The 19,768-nt window shown below is 47.8% G+C and overlaps 3 protein-coding genes across 3 annotated transcripts in view; 2 read left to right on the top strand and 1 right to left on the bottom strand.

The window, feature by feature from the left end:
- LOC128722235 (protein serrate) overlaps positions 1-9,843 on the top strand; it is an 83,623-nt gene extending 73,780 nt beyond the window's left edge. The window contains exons 14-18 of the mRNA XM_053816090.1: positions 7,404-7,574; positions 7,656-8,117; positions 8,214-8,608; positions 8,690-8,899; positions 8,980-9,843. Coding sequence (XP_053672065.1) covers positions 7,404-7,574; positions 7,656-8,117; positions 8,214-8,608; positions 8,690-8,899; positions 8,980-9,843 — 2,102 coding nt within the window. The remainder of the gene's footprint in view (positions 1-7,403; positions 7,575-7,655; positions 8,118-8,213; positions 8,609-8,689; positions 8,900-8,979) is intronic.
- A 2,095-nt stretch (positions 9,844-11,938) lies between these two features.
- Positions 11,939-13,519, bottom strand: LOC128722644 (uncharacterized). The gene is made up of 2 exons (XM_053816323.1): positions 13,217-13,519; positions 11,939-13,156 (listed from the first exon to the last, which is right to left on the bottom strand). Exons 1-2 carry the CDS (start codon positions 13,517-13,519, stop codon positions 11,939-11,941), a joined length of 1,521 nt encoding a protein of 506 aa, XP_053672298.1.
- A 2,770-nt stretch (positions 13,520-16,289) lies between these two features.
- On the top strand, positions 16,290-19,710 carry LOC128720429 (TELO2-interacting protein 1 homolog). The gene is made up of 4 exons (XM_053814099.1): positions 16,290-16,477; positions 16,564-17,400; positions 17,471-19,168; positions 19,253-19,710. The coding sequence occupies exons 1-4, from the start codon at positions 16,290-16,292 to the stop codon at positions 19,536-19,538; spliced, it is 3,009 nt and encodes a 1,002-aa protein (XP_053670074.1). The 3' UTR covers positions 19,539-19,710.
- The last annotated feature ends 58 nt before the right edge of the window (positions 19,711-19,768 follow it).

The following is a 19,768-nucleotide window of genomic DNA, read 5'->3' as shown; positions in this document are numbered from 1 at the left end:
GCAGATCGACACGCCGGATTAGCATACTCGTAACGTCCAATTTACTGTGCCCATATATGCCTGCGATTCCAAATACGATCCCCTTCCGACGATCCGACGATATCGGTTCGAGTTCCGCGAGATAACGGACCCCTTCGCCGAATGGGACCACAAGCTCGGCTTGGCACATAATTAGAATAATAATACAATAATTCATTATGATATTTCGACGCGCACCCTCCGAACCTGTGCCATTTTTCTTTTCCCGCCCGAAGCGCCACGCTAGGGGTGTGCGACTTTTTGTGTGCTCTTTTTTTTTATGCTTCCATTTTTTTTTTCTCCACACCACATTATCACACTATCAGTGGCCATCGGAGATAGGCGGGGGGGGCGAAAAGGGGGTCGTCCTCGCCCCGTGAGAGGTGTCGACGTGTGAACGTGCCTCCGCCATCCATGTCCCACCTATGCCAGTCCAGCGAGCGTCCATGGGGTGGATAATTTACGGCCCGCACCGTATTTGGCGCATTTTATTGCCCACCATCAGCCGCGACGGACCGGCGTTTCAGTGGCGATCCTTGTCTCGCGCGTTTGCTGCCGTCGAGGAAGGTGCTTTTGGTGCTTTTTTTTCGCGTGCTTTTCGCGTGTACCTCAACCGACGGGTCGTCCATCGCCGGAGATGGCACGAGATGTGACAAGTGATCACGTTGAGGATCGCTGGCGGGTGAAATCGAAGAGTTTCGAACGAACGCTTATCATCCGCGAATGGGTGGATTTGAACTGGTTCCCTCTTACTCTTGTGGCTCGCTGTATCATGTAGCTGTTTTTTTTTCTTCTGTCGTTTAACCCGTCTTCGAAAGCGACCCTTGGCACAAAACAGCGATGGGAAAATCTGTCAGATGCAATTTATTCCGGTGGGAACACCGCTGATCGCGACCGGTACGGGACAGCGTGTTTCCTGTACGCTCGCAACGAAAAGTCTACAAATAACCCATCATTAGCCGCAACATTCCTGTGAGGATTTCAGATGAAATGGAGATCGTCGCATCTTCTGGAAATTTGCCCATTTCTTGGTCGGTTTAAGGAGGGTTTCAAAGGACTATCGGCAACGCAGGATACGTGATTCGGGATCGCACATACAAGGACCTTCACACTAGCAACGACTGCCGCCGTTTTAATTACAGCCTCATACAGCCTGAGCTTCACACAAGGCAGGCCGAAAGGTCCGTGGCCAGATTGACCGTCACGATGGATCTGACCCGCACGGGCGGTCAGGCAGAAAGCTTCCAGTATGACGGGCAGCCTGTCTAGGTCTCTAGCATCGGTGCAGTTTACAGCGCACAGCAGGGAGCACGAGCGTTGCCAGCGGGTTGGAACATATTTATTACACTTCCCGCCGGCTCGAGTGTGGCTAGAATTGGCGCGATCGCTCATTTTCCAACCCCGGCAAGGGTTGAAAAGCAACCCCACCCACCCCATCGCCAGCTGACGGGTTCGAAATGCCAACGAAACTGCTCTCCGAGTCGTGAGAGAGCGAGAACGAGAGAAATGTCCGTTAACATGTTCATTTCGAGATATGATTGTCATTGTGGATCGTGCGGGAACGGGATTGCCCTTCGCGCACGCTAACAAATTGCGCCCCGTGTACTCCACCCTCCACCTCCAAACCCACCCCACCCCTTGAGTGATCCAGATATACATCATGGGTCTGGGCACGGCATTCGCGCCATAGCAACAACAAAAAAAAAAGAACAAGCCATGTGCACCTTGCCCTCGATCGCCGATGGAAAACTCATGTCGACCCAGGCCACGACCCGGGCCAAAGGAATGGAGCGGCCATGTTGCGGCGTGCCTGCATCCCACCCTCCACCCTCCCTCGGGTTCATCCCACAACATCCCGGTGCCAGTAACGACCGATCGGCGACCGATTTAAATTAACAAGTTTGTTAACAGTTGTTCATCTGTCGAGGCCCATATCGCTCTGCATCGCTCATAAGCGCATTTCCACGGGCTGGCCGAGTGTGGCCTGGTCCCACCTTTCACCACTGCCGTGTACCGTGAAATCGATCCTTCCGGGCCCCTTCGAACGGAAAAACGGGGACGCTTCCACGGAGACCAATAACGATCGGACGCGACCGAAAGCGGGTTCGATCGGTTGCGCGAGATCGCGATGCACGCGATTGTATAACATTATGAGGCCGTCGTGCGCCCGCGAATGCTTCGCCAATTTGCGGCCCTTTTGCGAAAGCGGGAGGGGGTGTGGGTGGGGGATTGGGTGCGTTGAGACGAAGACCTCGCCCAACCCACGGAACGTTCGTTAGCGAACCGGCGTCTGGTGTGATGTGCGGTGGGAAGCAGAAAATGTTTGTGGCCATCAACAGGGACAAAAAAAAACCCCACACACACACCGGGAAGAGTGTAGCCGAAAAAGTGCGATCGATCCCGGTTGCAAAGGGTAGTTCGCACCCTCCCTCCCCCGCAAACCAATGCGAGGGAGGATCGTTACCCCATTCGGAGGTAGGCAGTGTAGAGCCGTTTCGGTGCAGAAGAAAGCTCACAAAAGCCCAACTCGCACGGCCGAGAGAACGGTGAGTTTTTCATCGGGCGCGATCTCGAGCGGCTCTATAGACACGCGGAAGAATAATTGACTCCTTGGATGGGCAATGTTGAATTATTTATTTGGGAAAGTATCGACCGCCGGCCAAACCGGGGGTGACGGGAATTGCCTTTGTTTCGAGCCAAACCACGTCAAAAGGGCGCGCGTAAAGTGACGATTTTAAAAGGGGCCCAAAAGGGGGTTGAAAAGAATTTTGATTGACACCACTCTTTGCCTCCATCGAAACATCCGTCCCCCTGCTGGTCGATCGTCAGAGATCTGACCAGGGCCAGTTCAGGGTGGATATGATCCCGGGTGGGTGGTTGGTGATTTTCCGCCTGTCCACCGTCAGGCGAACCGAAGCCAGTGTGCGAATGCGTCGTACTTGCGGTTCGTTATCGCGTTAATTGCCCTCGAAACGAGCGAGGGGTGAGACGCGATAATTGGGCACCCGTGTGTGTGTGTGTGTGTGTGTGTGTGTGTGTGTATACTCAGACCCAGTGGTTGTTTTAATTTCAAATTTATTTCATTCCACCCTAACCGGGGTTCGGGGTGCCTTTTTTTTGTTGTTGCCTCGCTTGGCGCGTGGGAAATGATTTGAATTTCGTAGCAGAAGGAAGATTTTCACTCCCCCCCCCCCGCTGGTCGGTTTCCACCCAATTATCCACCCACGCCGGCGATGGAGCGGCATGATTAGTCACACATTCCTCGGAGTGCGCCTCGGAGACATTTACCGAAACGGCTTCTCTTTGGTTGGGGTTGGCGTGTTTTATTTTTTTTTTGCGCCATTGCCACCGGCGCATCTATTAATCACTACTTATGTTCTCGGCAGGTAATTGAGCACACCCCGCCAGTGAACCATTAAACCAAACAAACGCTCACGCGCCGCCCAGACGAATAGGGCCAGAGCGAAAAATCGTGCCCTAATGGTGCCGCACAAAAAACCGGTAGCAATCCTGGATGGCACGAGATGGCAAAAAAATAAAAAATAAAAAGGTGGCATCCCACGATCGTCCACGGTGACTCATCACCGCAAAGGGCCGCGCCTCATTATTGCGCACCATCTGCCGCTGCCGGCGACAGATTATGCGCCCTAAACGCCGCGGATGCAAATATGAGATTTGTTTAAATTGAATTGAAATAATAAATACGCGCGGCAATCCCACGAACCCACTATAGGTTCGTTACCCGGGCGGTGTTGCATTCAGTGGACGCTTTGGCAACGCGTCGGTGGGATGTGATGCGCTCAGAAACCGTGGTCGTGAGATCGAATCGGAATGCCAGAGCGCTAGGGCCGCCCTTCATGTGCCACATACACATAATTAGCTGCTCCCGCAGGACGCGCATCTCTCGCACGAACCTCTGGCACATCCATCCGACCGTGTCGGACGCGCTGGCTGACAGGGCACCTTCGGGAGCCCATTGGCAGCCATTTCGCAGAGAGCACCGAGCCCTTGATCGGTGCACCTTGAGTGCCGGTGCGGTGCGGTGATTGTCAGTTAAATGAGCCGGTTTTGATTGGAGGTGCCTTATTTCCCTGGGAAACCTCGGGAAACGGTGATCCTCGAGCCTCACGCGACAGGACACGCGAGCGGATCCTGCCGCCTCTCGATGAATAGGCAAATTTCTGCGCCACCGCTGTGGGTTTCGTTTTGCTCGTAATTAGATGGCAAATGGGCAGCGTGTGGGCACGATATCGGGATGGTTCTAAATTGGGGTGGCTTCTTGCGGGGGGGGGGAAGCACGTGGTGATTTTATTGGATCAGACCCGCCTTTGATCCTTCTTGGGCGAACGCGCGCGCACCATTAGGATCGGTAATGACGCCGTGCGATCATCCCATTCATCCCAACCTGGGGACCTTTTTTTTATCGCGATCGCGTTCAACCGATTGATCGCATTTAAAGTCACCGCTGCCGATCGTTGCCCGCAGGCTTGATAGTTCCACCAGGTGTGCTACGAGGAGGGCTATCGGGGTAAAAAAAGCGCTCCCGAGAGCACGAAAAAAAAGCTGGCTGCCGATTAATTGCACCACCACCAGACCGGTTGATGGCAACAATGTGAGCAACACGTCAACGGACCCGTGGGCTGCCTAAGGCATGGAAATCAAAAGCCCACATCTGTGAAGCATAGCCCACACGCGCGAACACACACACACGCGATCACTTATGCTAACTAGTGTAACAAATGGCGTGCGGAAGGAGTCGCGCCCCAGGGGCGAGCGCCGGAGCAATGACTAATGATGCGTTCCGTCGGTCGCTCGCTATTGCGATGAATAATTAGGCCCCCTAAATGCCTCGGTAATTAATGCAATGCGCGTCCAAATTTAGAATGCGCTGGCTTTGAGTTCCGGGGCAGGGGAAAGAGCCTCCAGGGAGACGTTTGTCTTCAAAAATTTGCCCCGGGGCCGGTGTGCGAGAGAGAAAATAAAGCAACAACGCGCAAGCAGATAACGCGAAAGATCGAAGAATAATGACAATATGATTGAGCTTTTCCCTCGTCTCGATCTCGCACCCAAACGCGAGATTTTTCCTTTCCTTCTCTCGCACACTGTTTTTCACCTCCCCTTTTTTCCTCCTTCCCTTTCCTTTCCTTTGCACATCCTTCGACCGGGTGGGGTTGGTTTTATGTTGCACCCAGCCCTACCCAGCCACCCGATGGGCGCGATCTTGCTTCGATCTTTTCTCTCATGGAAACACAATCGTTAAGCTCATCATTTGAGGCATGGGAGCGCCGGTAGGGCGAGTGGGGTCCCAGTGTCCGGGCGATATTTGTATAATTAATGGAACTTTCCTACCCGTGCCGGCGTCCCTTCGTCGCTGGACCTTTCGTCGCTGGTTCGCTTAAGACACCGGACGCTGGGCGATGAGATCTTGCGAGAAACGATCGAAACGGACGGGATTTGAAAGGACTCGTCTCCAAAAGCGCGAGCCAGAACGAGAACGAACGCGCGAAGGTGCGAAAGGGCGGTAAAATACATTTGTCTTCCCCGAACTCAACCGCGAAGCGAGCAGAATGGTTTTGTGCATTCGTCCTCCGTACTGCGCTCGCGTACGGTGCTCGCGGATGCAAAGAAAGAAGGGCCACTACGGCACACATTTCTTGTTCTTCAGTTGGTTTTTTTTTTTTTGATAAATTGTTTACAACTTATTTATGCCTTCCAAAACGTCCTCGGTCCGGTGAGCCGGCGATGGGGCGCACCCGGGTCCCACCGAAGGGAAGCAATCGCCCATTTGAAGGCCCTTAAACGACTCGCACACTACCGTCCGCGGTACAATCGCGGCCCACGGGAGCCCTTTTTGTCCTTCACAGCCGGCCAATGATGGAACCGTCTCTTCGGGAAAAGGCGGTGCAAAAGACGAAGATAAATTAACGATTACGGCCAATATTTGTCATAGCTGATTGCAGCGCCGATGCGCGATGGTTCCGCGGAAGCATCGGGCTAAAGCCACAATGTTGCGTTGGCTTTCTAGTCCCTGCGGCCCGTAATTGTACGCTTTTCTCCCGCACTCGATTGCTATTAACCCACCGAAAAACTGCTCACCAAGCGAGAAGCTTTCTACTGCGTCTCGATTGGGCCCGGACGCCTTTTGGGAGTTTTCTACGGAGAATTAGCTTTTTATGCACTCGCGGGCAAAACCACCGAAACTCGCTGTCACTGCCCAAAAAAAACCCCGGTCTGGAACTGGAGACAGTGAGGCTCCGGCCGGAACCCTGTCCTAAAACGGGGGTAACTCGGTAACATTTATTAATGTAAATTGAAAAATCAAGCACCTTTTTTTTCTCTCTCCCATTTAACGATGTTTGCGGCTCGTTTCGGGAGACAATGTAACCGGCTAAGCAATGCCCGAGGTGAATTCCACAACCAACCGGAAGGTGTTGGCCGGATCGTGGGGAAACCGGTGGCGGGTGGGGGAGGGAAGACAAAAGGAAAATTGTTCGTGCAAACAGCCGCGCGCGGATGCATGGAAGGAAGGATGAATGTTAATGCTCACTCGTGGATGCGTACAGCGAAGGGTGTGGGAAAACCCCACTGAAAGGCGTGGGGGTTCAGACAGAAGGAAAAACAAAAATCCCCACACCACAAACGAGCCACAATTCGTTAGCGAGTTCTCCCGTCCCGACTCCATGGCGAAGGGATTCCTCAGCCGGCGACCGCGCTGTGAGATGCGAAAGGGGGCAGCATTATCTCTTCGTGGTAAAGCACAAATAAAACATTAAATGTATAAACAAACAAGCGAAGCGACATGAAAACAACGGCAAACGATAAATTACCGATGTAAGAGAACGAAAACAAAAGCTAGAGATTCCCGGACCGGCATTAACACGAGTCTCGGGCTAGGGATGCCTGGAGAAACCCGAGCGAATGCAATCCGCTATCTCGTAGGAGCTCGCTGATTAAGCAATTAAAATGGCTGCTGCATCCGATCGCCAGCACCACGGTTGGCCACATGGCAGCGTGCAACAGCAACAAAAAAGCAAATTCCTTTTTACGGAAGCACTGCATAGTACTGTGGCACTCAAGGATGGCATTCGCTCCGACCTCCCACTATTAATTACCGACATTAACTCGGTCACCTTTCGTGGGTTTGGTTTGTAGTGTAATGGGTTTTTCCGCGCCAGCTTCTCGGGTATAGCTGCTCGCGATATGAATTATTAGCCCACGGTGCCATTAATGGAGACATGAATTAAGCGGCAATTTCCCTCGTATTTTTTTTTGTCCTCCGTTGAACCCTTTTCTGGTGCAATGTTTGCTTGGATTTGCCGATTACCGATTACCGATTGTAATTACATATTTATTAACGTTTTCCCTACCACCTTGGCTCCTTTCAGAAGCAGGCTGCATAATGCCACCGGGAAGCAATGAAACGGTGGTTCCGGTTCCAGGAGCAGATCGCCAGACAGTTCCAATACCGTGTAGTGGCCGTGGCAAGTGCGAACTAAGCCCTATGGGTACGGGTTGCGTTTGTCAGAGCGGTTTCACTGGTCCCTTCTGTCAACACAGTAAGTATCCGACTTGATCGCTGACTCAGCATTCTTCCCGTGCGTGTGTGTTTAATTTCTCAACCAATTTTCCTCCATCAGATGTTAACGAGTGCACCTCAAACCCGTGTGTGAACAACGGCATCTGCGTTGACGGTGAGGGTGATTTTTCGTGCGAATGTCAACCAGGCTGGACGGGAAAAACGTGCACGGAACGCGCGGTCCAGTGTCTTCCTGGTCAATGCCTAAACGGTGGATCCTGCATTCCGTCTCAGTTCGGTGGGGCACCACACTGTCGGTGTGCCCTCGGATGGGGCGGTCCTTTCTGCAACGAACCGTTGGATCAGTGCCAAGGTCAACCCTGCCACAATGGGGGCACCTGCGAGTCCGGCCAGGGATGGTTCCGGTGTCTGTGTGCGAAAGGATTTTCCGGTCCCGATTGCCGCATCAATGTGAACGAGTGTTCGCCGCAACCTTGCCTGGGTGGAGCTACTTGCAAGGATGGCATCGGCGGATTCACCTGCATCTGTCCGGTCGGGCGCCGTGGAGTGCGGTGTGAAATTCGTGAGTATTTTTCCTCGAAACTGAACGTTCGATCGACCCGTATTCTCCGGTTTTATCACATACTTACCACAATCGATGGGAATTCGTTCTTTCCAGTGCTCTCCGATCCGTCATCAGTGTGCTCGAACACAACGACCAACTCACCGTACGATCCGCTCGTCACCAGCGATGTCCTGGGCAAACCAAACGTCATGGGTACCGGTGGAACCACACCGGGAGGTTCCGACGAAAGTAACTGCAACTCGTGCATCTGCGTGAACGGAAAACCGCGTTGTTCGAACCTCTGGTGTGGGCTAACCAACTGCCTCAATCGAAACCAGTCGAATGGAGCGTTGACGGCTTGCGAGAGTCACCAGGTGTGTGTACCGACGTCACAAGAGTCCTGTTTGACGCCACCGTGTCGGCCACGTGGCGATTGCCGCACATTCGAACCATCAAGACGCGTGGCACCGCCAAAAATTCCAGCTCCAACCGACTGCTGGCCGAATCAGGTAAGAACGCAACCAAAATGTGCATCTCAACGGATCTCAAGCGAATCTATTCTAAACATGCGTCGTTCTTTATCCTTGCAGGCAACCCTCGGTACGGCGTGTGCTCGCGTATCCATCCTGCTTGAGCTAAACCGCCTGGTTCGGGACACCTCCGTCGATGGACTGTGCCATCTGTTTCGACTCCAGCTCGGTGAGAAGCTCATCAAAAGCCCATCGTTCGATGTGTCCGTCTTCATTGTGGTTTTATGTGATCTCAAAGCCGGAACAAACGACACGATCGAAGTGACACTGGTAAGTCGAATGCTTCCACTAGCCTTTTGAACTTCCTGTTAACGCTTTCCCCCCCCCTTAATCGCCCATTTTTTCTACAGTCAACTCCGACGGAACCGATCCGGGGTGCAACCAGCCTAACGGAAGCGGTTCGACTGCTGGCGGAGATCCTTTCCCGACAACAGGCCGTCCAGAATGACTCCTTTCAGGCGGATCTCGTCGAGGCGGCCCCACTCACCTCGATCCTCGAGGTGAAGGTCGAAACGGCGCTAGTAAACGAAGGTTCCACCGGTTCCAACTACCTAATCGCGGTTGGATTCGGCATCGCGATCGTGGCCCTTTGTCTCGGTGCATTCGTCGCGTTACTGTGGCGCCAGAAACTGCACTCGCACAGCGGTTCCGGCACAAACTTATCGCCCCACCTCGATCTGTCTCGTGGCATGGACGAGGAGAAATCAAACAACCTACAGAACGAGGAAAACTTCCGCCGGTACGCTAACCCGCTCAAAGCGAGCTCGAGTTCGTTGCGTGGTGCGATGGAACTGAGTCTAAATCCGGCACCGGAAATCAACCAAATCGCCGGCCCAAGCTCGGTCCACCACCGTTCCCAACAGCTTTATCCGCCCTGCACGCCCGACGGCGCTGACTTTGAGAAGGACCCCGACAAGCAAAAGACGGCCAACCGAAACTCGCACATCCTGCTGCACAAAACGCAGAACGCTGACATCATGACGAAGAACATCGTCGGCGCGATCGACAGCCAACACAAGGACTTTGGCAAGCGATCGATCAACGATCACACCTCCTCGTCGTCGGCGACGAACGTAAGCGGGGTACCGAGCGGGACATCGTCCGCCACCGGAACCGGAACCGCACCGTCACTTCCCGTCACGGATCACGGGCCAGCGATGGTCGGCACGGTTCCTTTCACGCCCGAATCAGACGTCCTGACGGTGCACGTGTAGTCCCGACGAGTCGCTAGCAAATTATGTGTGGCCGTGTGCGAATGAGAGTGTATGTGTGCGTGTTTTTGTATGTGTACTTTTGACTTCCATCACCCTCAACCCGACCCTAGAGAGACGGAACGCAGGGAACGCACGAGTGGGAGCGCGAGATTTTGAGGTTCATTATTGTATTAGTTTATTTTTTATACATGAGTAACTAATTTATTATTCGCCAGCGCGCTTCACTGTTTGTTAACTGTCTGCCTGTCTGCCCATTGCGGTATGCTGTACATATTTATTCACTCACACGCAATCTCTGTTTCGAGCGGAAAGCCCCGGAAGCGTGTGTGCGCCCTTCGATGCAAGGATACACAAGTCCGCGTACACTTTTGATGTCCTGCAAACCCAGCGATTGTTCAGGCATTAGGATAACCGCACACCGGTTATCCGAAGGACCTCGTGGTGCATCCTGACGGCACACGTTTCCGGTCAATTGTAAATCGTGCAACTCGCAAGCAAGTGATAGAAGAGAGGGATGTACATGGGCGTGTGGCTAATTGTTTCTGTGTCACACGTGCAATATAGCAAAAGAAGATTAGCCTATGAGTATTCTTTCGCGCCTGTTCCTCAACAATGATACTGGTATCCGCTATCATTTTTTTTCTCTTCAAACGCAGTGAGTACAAACAGGCGCATCCATCGATCCTCGAAACGTTTCGGAGGGAGAGCTTTGTTTGAGCAGAAGTTAAATGTAATGTGATATTAAATAAGTGTGTATTGCGTGAGGGATAGAATTGTTTTCCGTTTGCCGCTAGGGTTAGCTGTAAGGGCCATCTAGGATATGTAAGTGTAAAAAGCATCGTGGTACTTTCCACTCTCGCGATCGTGCGATCAGACACAACCGGTTCAAGATGATCTGGGACCTGTCCATATTGTCCTGTTTCAGCGGCGATCGCGCGATCGCTGACTGGGGCTGGCGACGTTAGCAAAGGAAACACCAGCACCCGTAGGGAAATTCGTCGCGAGAGGAGAGAACACAAAACAAACTTATGTGAGACAAAACAAAGGCGCAAACAAAACGCAACTATCGTTTCGCGGAGGCGAAGGTCAGCCAATAATCTCTGCCTGCCATTCTCGTTCTTGTTCTCTCCTTAGTTTTTTTATTATTCGCTATCTAAGCAGTGAGACATCGGCTAATACACGTGCTTACAACAAGGGCGATAGCGAGTTAGGTAGGGCTAGCAGTTACGGAATAAATAGTTCCTTGTTTAGTGTTGTTTGCGAGTGTACAATTAAGTGTAGTGATAAAAACAAAAGCACGCGACGTTGGAGACACAAAGATCGCTGGCGGATCGTTTTCCCCCTCCGGTCGGTTGCTTTTATCGAACGAATAGATAAAGAAAAGCGTCCTGTAAATTGTTTCGAACATGCGAGTTTATACGCACGTGTGCGCGGAGTGCGCGTGGAAGGAAAAATGTACTCAATAATATTTAAAACGGTAGTGTAGGGAAGTTGCGCAGAAGCGAGTAGCAAGTTTCACGAAACGGCAGACAGTAAAGCGGGCAAACGCTACAGAGCTAACCCCGGCCGCGGCAAGTGACCGTGTAAATAGTGTATAAATATTGAGGAAACACGAATTTGTGGACGGGAAATGAGCAACACAACGGCGTACATTTTAACGCGACTAAACGCAACAAACACACATCGTAAGGATTAAGGATCGAGTATGCAAAACAGACAATCCTGAGCAGATGCGAGGAAGAAAATAGCAAACGACGTTTTTTTTTATACAAACCATTCCACGGAGGAGCAAACGGCTATGTCCTTGCCTCTGAGCGTCTCTCAACCTGTAGTACATAGTACTTAAACTTAAGTCGTCTCATCTCACCCTCCTCGAGGACGGTGGCTGCCTGCGAGGAGGGTAGATCCGTTATCGCAATCCATCGTTCATCGGTTTCATCATCACCCTTCATCGATCATCTTCATATTCACAATCACCAGCAGCAGCAGCAGCAGCAAAGGAAAAATGCGGCATCGAGGGTGGGAAGAAGAAAAAGAAGCAATAAATAAATATTATAAAATGGAGAAAAAAAAGCTCACCAATTGTTGCCTTATTTTACGCAGCGGTTTTTGGTTTCCCTTTCGACTTTTTAGGCTTTGTGACAGGCGGTTCGGTCGGGTGTTTGGTTAGGTACTTGAGTGCCATTGCGCCAACATCGACACTCTTCTGGGGTCCTTCGAAGGCGTTCATCAGCGCCTCGAGCAGGGCACGATCGAGCTTGACCCGGAACCGTTTCACCGCAAGCACAAAGTCTTCGCGCGTTGGAGCGGTGTCCTCGGCGCTTGCGAACTGCAACATTAGATGGCCTAGGTCACGTTTTTGCTTGGCCCGCTTGGGTTTCTGCGCCAGAAAGCGGCATCGTTCCAGCAGCATCTCCGGGACATCAACGGGCCGAGGCGGTTTGGCAAGGAGCACTCCTTGGTAGACGAACGTTTTGATGGGGTTTTTGCGCATGAAAAACTGACACAATTTGCCCGCCCGCTGGGAAATGAATTGAAACCGTCCGAAGGAGAGCAGCTGGAACGTGGGATGCCGTCCGCAAGTCCGCACGAAGTCTAGCATAATGTCCTCATCCTCGAAGGTGTTACCACCGAGCCAGAGCTGCTCCAAGGATTCGCTCTTTTTCAGCAGCCGCAAAACGAAGCTCATTTCCGGGCCCGTCAGCATGTTGTGTTCCAAGTTGAGGCGTCTCAGTTTGGTTTGCGAGATGGCTTTTACCAAAGCGCGACCAAATTCATCACCTCGCAGGCTGTTCCAGGACAGATCGAGCTGTTCCAGCGATTCGTTGCCAATCGCGCCTAGCAACAGTGGAACAATGCATTTAGATTGAGGGTGCAGATGGTTACCCGACAGGATCAGCTCTTTCACAGTTTTTTGGGTGGTCAAAAAGCGCCCTACTGCAACCCCACTGGCATACTTCAGATGGTTCCAGCGGATGTCGACGACTTCGATGCAGTCGCTGTAAGCTAGGGCCGCGAAAAGGAGCGAACCACCCTTGTCGGAGATTTGGCAATGGGACGCTTCTAGGCGGCGAACACCCGAGTTGGATATTGGATCGGCCAAGAGTCTGATGCATTCGTCGTTGAGCACGTTGTATGAGAGTGCTAGATATGTGATCGCTTGCAGCTCTTGCAGGACACTTCCGAGGAGGCGGGCCAACGAGGGATTGATCAATCGATTCCGACTCAAATCCAACGACGTTAAACATTCGGGCCGCAACTGCAGCAACGAATCGAGTGCAATTTGGACGTGGAGACTGGTATAACCGCGACGCTAAAACCCACAGTAAGAAGTTTATTATCAACGTGCGGTATTTTATCGGTGTTTACTCACGTTGAAATCCAGCTTAACATCTGCCGATGGATTTTGTTCGATAGATTTCAAAAGATCTTCAACAGCTTCAAAAGCTGTAGCGCCGTAGGTGTACGAAAGCAATCGGTACCTTTCACTAACGGTCTGTGGTATTTCGTTTTCGTCGATGCCTTCCAGCAGACCGCGAGGATCTGGTACTGTCTCGAACTCTTCTGCATCGTCTACGACCGACGACTGCGAGCTAACACGAAATGGACACACGTGGGTTTCGTAAACGGAGAATTTTTCGGAAATTTCTGAAATAACTGATAATTTGGATGGCATGATTTTTTGCGGCTTTTTTTTTGTTGTTAGGGTTTATAAATAAAATGCCTACTCGATAACGTGCTATCGGTCGCATGTGCGATTATCCACTGTCTTCGCCACCAGCAGCGTTAATATCCACGTGTTTAATATCGGATTTCTATCTAGATAAGATATCTCCTTCATACGCGGTCGGCCAGTCCCTTGAGGCCACAATTTGCAATGTAAATATCTATAGAATCAGTATGCTAGTAAGAACGATACAATACACGTTTCATCAACTTCATTAAAAATACAACAACTTTCATCAACAATACACGTTTCATCAACGGCCATTACTTGAGCCATGGGTAACGTAAGTTGGAAGGAAAATTTACAACAACGTTGGGACATCTTCTATTTAAAGTGGCAGATCTACAGCATGACGTACTTTCTCGAACCGTGGGAGAAATGTTTAGTCAGTATCCTTTTCTAAAGTTTTCACACCATTTCTAAACACAATACCGAATTACGAAGGGTGTATATTGTGGCGATTAAATTTTGTTCTTCGTTATATTGTGTAAAAATTTTAAATTCATGTACATATCGCAGATCACTAGGCACCCGTTCCATGAGCCTATGCAGCTCCATAGCACCTAGTGATTTCGTACCTTCCGTGATCGTTGATGCGTTACTGCCGGGTGGCCCATCCAATGCTTTTATTATATACACCACAAAGTTATTCAAGAGTATTTTAAGTGTTATTCATATATTGATCAAACTAACGAATATTTTGTATGTGTAATAAGAATTCAACACTATCACCGTACAATGTAACTCGTCCCGCTGACATTGCTGCGCCCAGTAACGTCAGACGTGCTTTCAAAACTTCTACAGCCAAAACAAATCCAAATTGTTTACAAAATTCCTCCTGAAATAGCTGTGCAATGTTGAAAGAAGTTTGTTAGCATAAGTCGTCAATAACTATATGCTCGGGTTGAAATTTACCATCCTTAATTCGGCAATTCTCTCGTTTACGCTCGGAACATTGTAGAAAACCCTAAATATTGCTCGACAACAAGAAATAATTTGACTAAACCATTATTTGGAACTAGCAAAGAAATTTACTTTTAAAAGTACACCATACCTTTCATTCATTTAATTTTTTAACTTGTAATCATATTAAGTAAAGTTAGTGTATTTTCGTATAAACAATAGTTTCCATCTTCCCTTGTGCTACTTCCTCATATTTCCGTGAAATTAACACAACGAAACAATAACGCTGAGTCAGGTTGTGATTGGTTGGCAGTTGTTATCAATTGCTTGCCCCATTACTCCATGTGAATGGATATCAGAAATTCAACACCCTTCGCCTTAAGACACTTGTAAAAAAGAACCGAATATCTACAGTCAATTGTGTACACATAACACCGATAAGGAATCCCCCCACTGATTACGAAATTTTAGTACGATTTACGATTCAACGGAAAGCCTAATCGTGCTGATACTGATTCACTCTGTTTACGTTAGAATACTTTGTGATCAGTTTGCCTGTCGACGCTGGTTGATAAGTTTAGTAAGAGCTAGCAATGTTTCGTAAAATATGGAACTCGATTTCTTCAGTATATTTGTTGTACGAATTGAACACCTGCATTTATATGCTTGATCCCTGGGAAAAGCGCTTTGTCAGTATCCTTTTCAAGGAGTGATTCTTCAGTTTAGTTATATGAAAAAAAAAACTTCGGTTAACATGTAATCAAAATATGTTCATTCAGTTCGTTGTACATTTCCTTAACACCACGATCCGTAGATGCTTTCATATTTGTCATTCTAGGTTTATTGATATTCTCTAGCTACACATTCCTACCGGATTATACACGAAAACTGGTTACTGCATTCCTTCCCACACATTCCACGCTCTCCGAACTGGATTTGGATCACAAACGGTCGATGGAATTTAACATACACTGACGCATACGGCGTGCCATCTAAGGATCTTTGTGATGCAGCAACAAGGACCAAGTACTGACAAAATATTGACGCAGCATAATGCATGTGCATAGCACAAATTCCTGATACTACTGAGCTGAAAAAAGAATAGCTTAAAATCCGTTAAAGAAGCTAAAAATAGTCAAAATACCGTTTAGTTGCATTATTCGTTTTTATGAAGAATCAATTTAGAGTATTAGTCATGCCGAAGAGAAATCATTCGTTTTGTGCTCTATGTTCCCTTGCAACATGCAGTGATTTTCGAGTAATTTGTATGACAGAAGATCAAGAAATAAACTACCAAATATGTTTGTAACTTACATATTTCTATTAATTTTATTTTATTGCCAACATTTATGTTAAATACTTTAAAAATTATCGGCAGAAAACCTAGAGCATCAGATTTACTCAGAATGGTAGTAGCAGGTTGTTCAAAACATTGCCTGCTTTGAATCACAAGTTCGCATCAATAGTTATGATGTTAAAATACAAACAACGCATATCACCACTATGGTGCAGTGAATTAGAGGTTGATCATGTCATTAGAATGGCCCACCACGTGAACTCCTTTTAGGACGCACACGTGGACAACGGTAGCGTTGATGTGTCCACCATAACGCCCAAGAATTATGATCTGCAGATGACTTCTTACGATCGCTAATTGTTCCAATTTTGCCCATAACATCCCAAGACCGTTAGGCGGTTGTACCGCGGGATAAGAAATGGAAACAGATGATTTTGACCTTCCGAAATTTTTATGTCAAAAACACAACTGTCAACAAACTTCTCTGGCGCATCAACATAAAGTAAACAAACCATCGGAATGGCTGATATACCGCACATTTTTACTACAATCAAACCTCTCATAGAGAAAGTTATCAAACAACCCACCCGAAAAAACATAACAAAATTGAATGAACATCTTCAGAAAGCCGATGACCATGGTGTGCAGATGTTCCAGAATGTATTTCTGCAGCAATTGATCATCATCGTTGACGGTATATCAGGAATGTGAGTACTTGCATGATTATAAACATGATGCGTCTCCGTTGTTTGTTTACGCACATTTATGTTTGTATGTTAACATACTTTTTTAGAAATCAACTCGAGCTGAAAACTTACGTTCTAGAATGCATCATAACTATTCTGAAGAAGAGCCGTGTTACCAAAGCTTTGGTACTACAAACAACACTGCTAGTCTCATTGAAACTCATATACGATAAAACGAGTGGATCCATACTCCCGGGTCTTTCCGAAGAGTACAAACTAGCGGTGCTGAAAGTGTTATCACTCATCACTCGTCGCATCGAATCAGGATTAGTCGAGAGCGTGTATGTGAAGGAAAATCAAACGATGCTCTCACAGGCGATTTTTGTGTGCGTCTGTATTTTGCATACGGATCGTGCTCGAAACCTTCGTTTTCAAGCAGTTGATACTATTTTATCTCTGCTGCAAGTACACGACGATTTTGACTTCAACGACGCGGTTCTTCGCTGCCAAGTTGCCGACCTACTCTTCATAATTCTCCCCAAACTCCTTGTTACGTTCGTGTCCATTATAAACGGTGACGAAAAGCAAGGTTCGGCTGTCTTTCGGATAGCTATCAAAGCTCTTGGGAGAACGTTGAATTTATTTTTTGAAGATTACTCCAAAGAAGCTATGAGCGAAGATTTCGACGTTGAACGATTTCAAAAATTAGCTAAAAGTATGACTGGAGACAAGAAAAAAGCAAACATATTAGGAATGGGATTGAATCAACACGATAAGATTAAATACTACAATGAAACGTTGCGTTCTCGCGAGTGGTTACTGGAAGCTGAAAAAAAGGTCGAACAAATTCTTTATTTGATTATTCACCTCCGAGGTCACGATGAGGAACTGATTCGTTGGGAGTTTGCAAAAATGAATTGCGAATTATTGAGAAACGGCTCGTAGTAAGTTCACATATCATAATTTTGACATTTTTATCATGCTTTTAATTGTTCTATTTATTTTTGCTTCCAGTAACATGCCCAGCTGCTCTGTGCATTACCTGCAAACAGTCATTTCTATGTGCCACGATGAGTCCCAACGCATACGAGATATTTGCCAAAAGTGTCGTAATACGATCTTAAGTTCTTCTATATCTTTCGTTGGTATTCGGATGGATGAACATTTTTATGATACGTTAAACAAGCTACCTCGTATCATATATCGGGGCGAAGAACGCGAGCAGATAGCCAATTTTCGGCTCGTTACCGGATATCTAAAATTCTTCACTGAATCTCAATTGACAAATGTGTTTTCAGCTCAAAGTACCATAGAACAATTCATCACGGTCTTGCTTGTCGGATCAGAACTCCAGAGTGTCGAGGAGCTGATACGCAGAGAATATACTTCATATCGCTTCGAGTACGAAGAAGGCTTCCGAACGCAGAAAGAAAAGAACGAATCGCGTTGGATAGTAATGAAAAATTTACGCTCTCCTCGAGCAAAAGAAGCCTTTCTTGATCTCTTCCGCGCTCTGCAATCCCACGAGCAGGCAGTAAACACGGTGTTGATGTATATTTTAGAAGATTTCTACTCTTCGAAGCTCAATAGCAATGGTTATCTTTTTATTCTGAGTGAACTAATTCCAAATTTTCCCGAAATTAAATTTTCCAACATGGAGCCGGTCAAGATGCTGCTTTCAGAAGTGCTTCAAACCCAGCATTGGTTTTTAGAATTGGATGAAAATGAAAATATAGCTGACCAGAAGTTCAATGCGTTGCATATTTGTCTCGTGGTTCGCGCCATTTCGAAGATAGCACGCTTGATGAAGGAGCATTTCCGATTGTTCCTGTATGATGCTTTGCGAATACTGTTACAGTGCTGTGGCAGCACTTTGAACTGCATCAATGAATCGACGGAATTAGCACTAGATGCCGTAGCAGAAGCGCTTGGAATGTCTAGCATTGAGCAGCTGATTCACAGCAATCTCGATTACATTTCGCAACAGGTGACTCGCTGTTTACGACGAACGGAACATTTTCGAGATGGCATGTGCATTTTGGAGGCGGTGCTTCGCTTCGTGCCGTATGAAACGTCTGATGTGCTCGAATCGACAGTTACTCCAATTGTGATGAACATCCTCGACAGTTATTCACAGTACGGGGCAAGGAATTCTATCGTCTGCTTACGGGTGCTACAAATATTCATTCATTCCATAAGATTACGCTATCAAGAACCACCAGAAGTGCAGGATGGGGCTACAAATAAAAAAGCTATCAAAAACCTTTCGGAACAAATAGACCGGTTACAAGAATTACTGCAACGAGAAGTTGGTAACGAACAGGATTTTCTGGAAGAATTGAACACACCGTTTAAAAAAGACGGCAATAACGAGCAACAAAATGATATTGAAGAGGAATCTAATGAAAACGAAGAAATTAGCAAAGAGTTGCCTTCGCACATAAAGATTGTGTTGCGAATATTGACTGTTAACTTTAAATATCTAGCCTCATCTGACGATGCAGCGCGAATTGTTTCACTTTCAACACTCAACGAAGGAATATACATTCTGCAGCACCATGAAAATGAATTGTTGCCTTTAGTGCATCAAATTTGGTTCAATTTTAGCGAGCGGTTCTCCGACCGTCATCCAGCCGTCATCAGCAATGCATTTGATCTGTTAGTTACACTGGCTCGTCTTTCAAAGGATTTTATTAGAAAACGGTCACTAAGGCAAGTAACATCGGTTGAATTATTTTTCAGATTCGCCTATCTAATGATGTGTCTCTTTTAATAATTTATTTTCTTTTAATATAGTGATGTGCTTCCCAAAATATACAAGTTTATGTTGGATCACTGGGACACCGATGCTAGTGCACATCAAGTGTATAAGTTGCAATGCAAATTTTTTGCTCATATTGATGAGCTAGTACGGAATCTTAGTTTTGACGAAAGAGAAATGGACCAAGTTCTAGAGGTCGTACGATTGTACCTCCAAAAGGCCGAACGGCGCGAGCTGAAGAAACTGGCTGCCGAATGCATGAACCGCATGAGATCGATCAATTCACTTGCAGTATTTTTGAAATGTAGTAAATTTGGTTAAAGTATGTTATTAATCGTAGTAACCCATACATATTTCAAAAGAAACTAGCTACGTTCCTGTTGCTTTTCACAGTTTTGAGCTTGTTTGAAACATATTTCTGAGAAATTATGTTGCCTATCACTGAAAAGCTTGAAAGCCGTATCGTTGATTTAACGGAACTGAATAAATTAGGACAGAATACAGTGGAAATCAAATTTGAAGTAGAGCATAGTACAAAATCAATAAAGCGT

Source organism: Anopheles nili, chromosome 2 (assembly GCF_943737925.1).
Source record: "Anopheles nili chromosome 2, idAnoNiliSN_F5_01, whole genome shotgun sequence".
In the NCBI taxonomy this organism is placed as follows: domain Eukaryota; kingdom Metazoa; phylum Arthropoda; class Insecta; order Diptera; family Culicidae; genus Anopheles; species Anopheles nili.
Note: the sequence above shows the minus strand (reverse complement) of the source record. Positions and strands in the feature narration are given on the sequence as shown.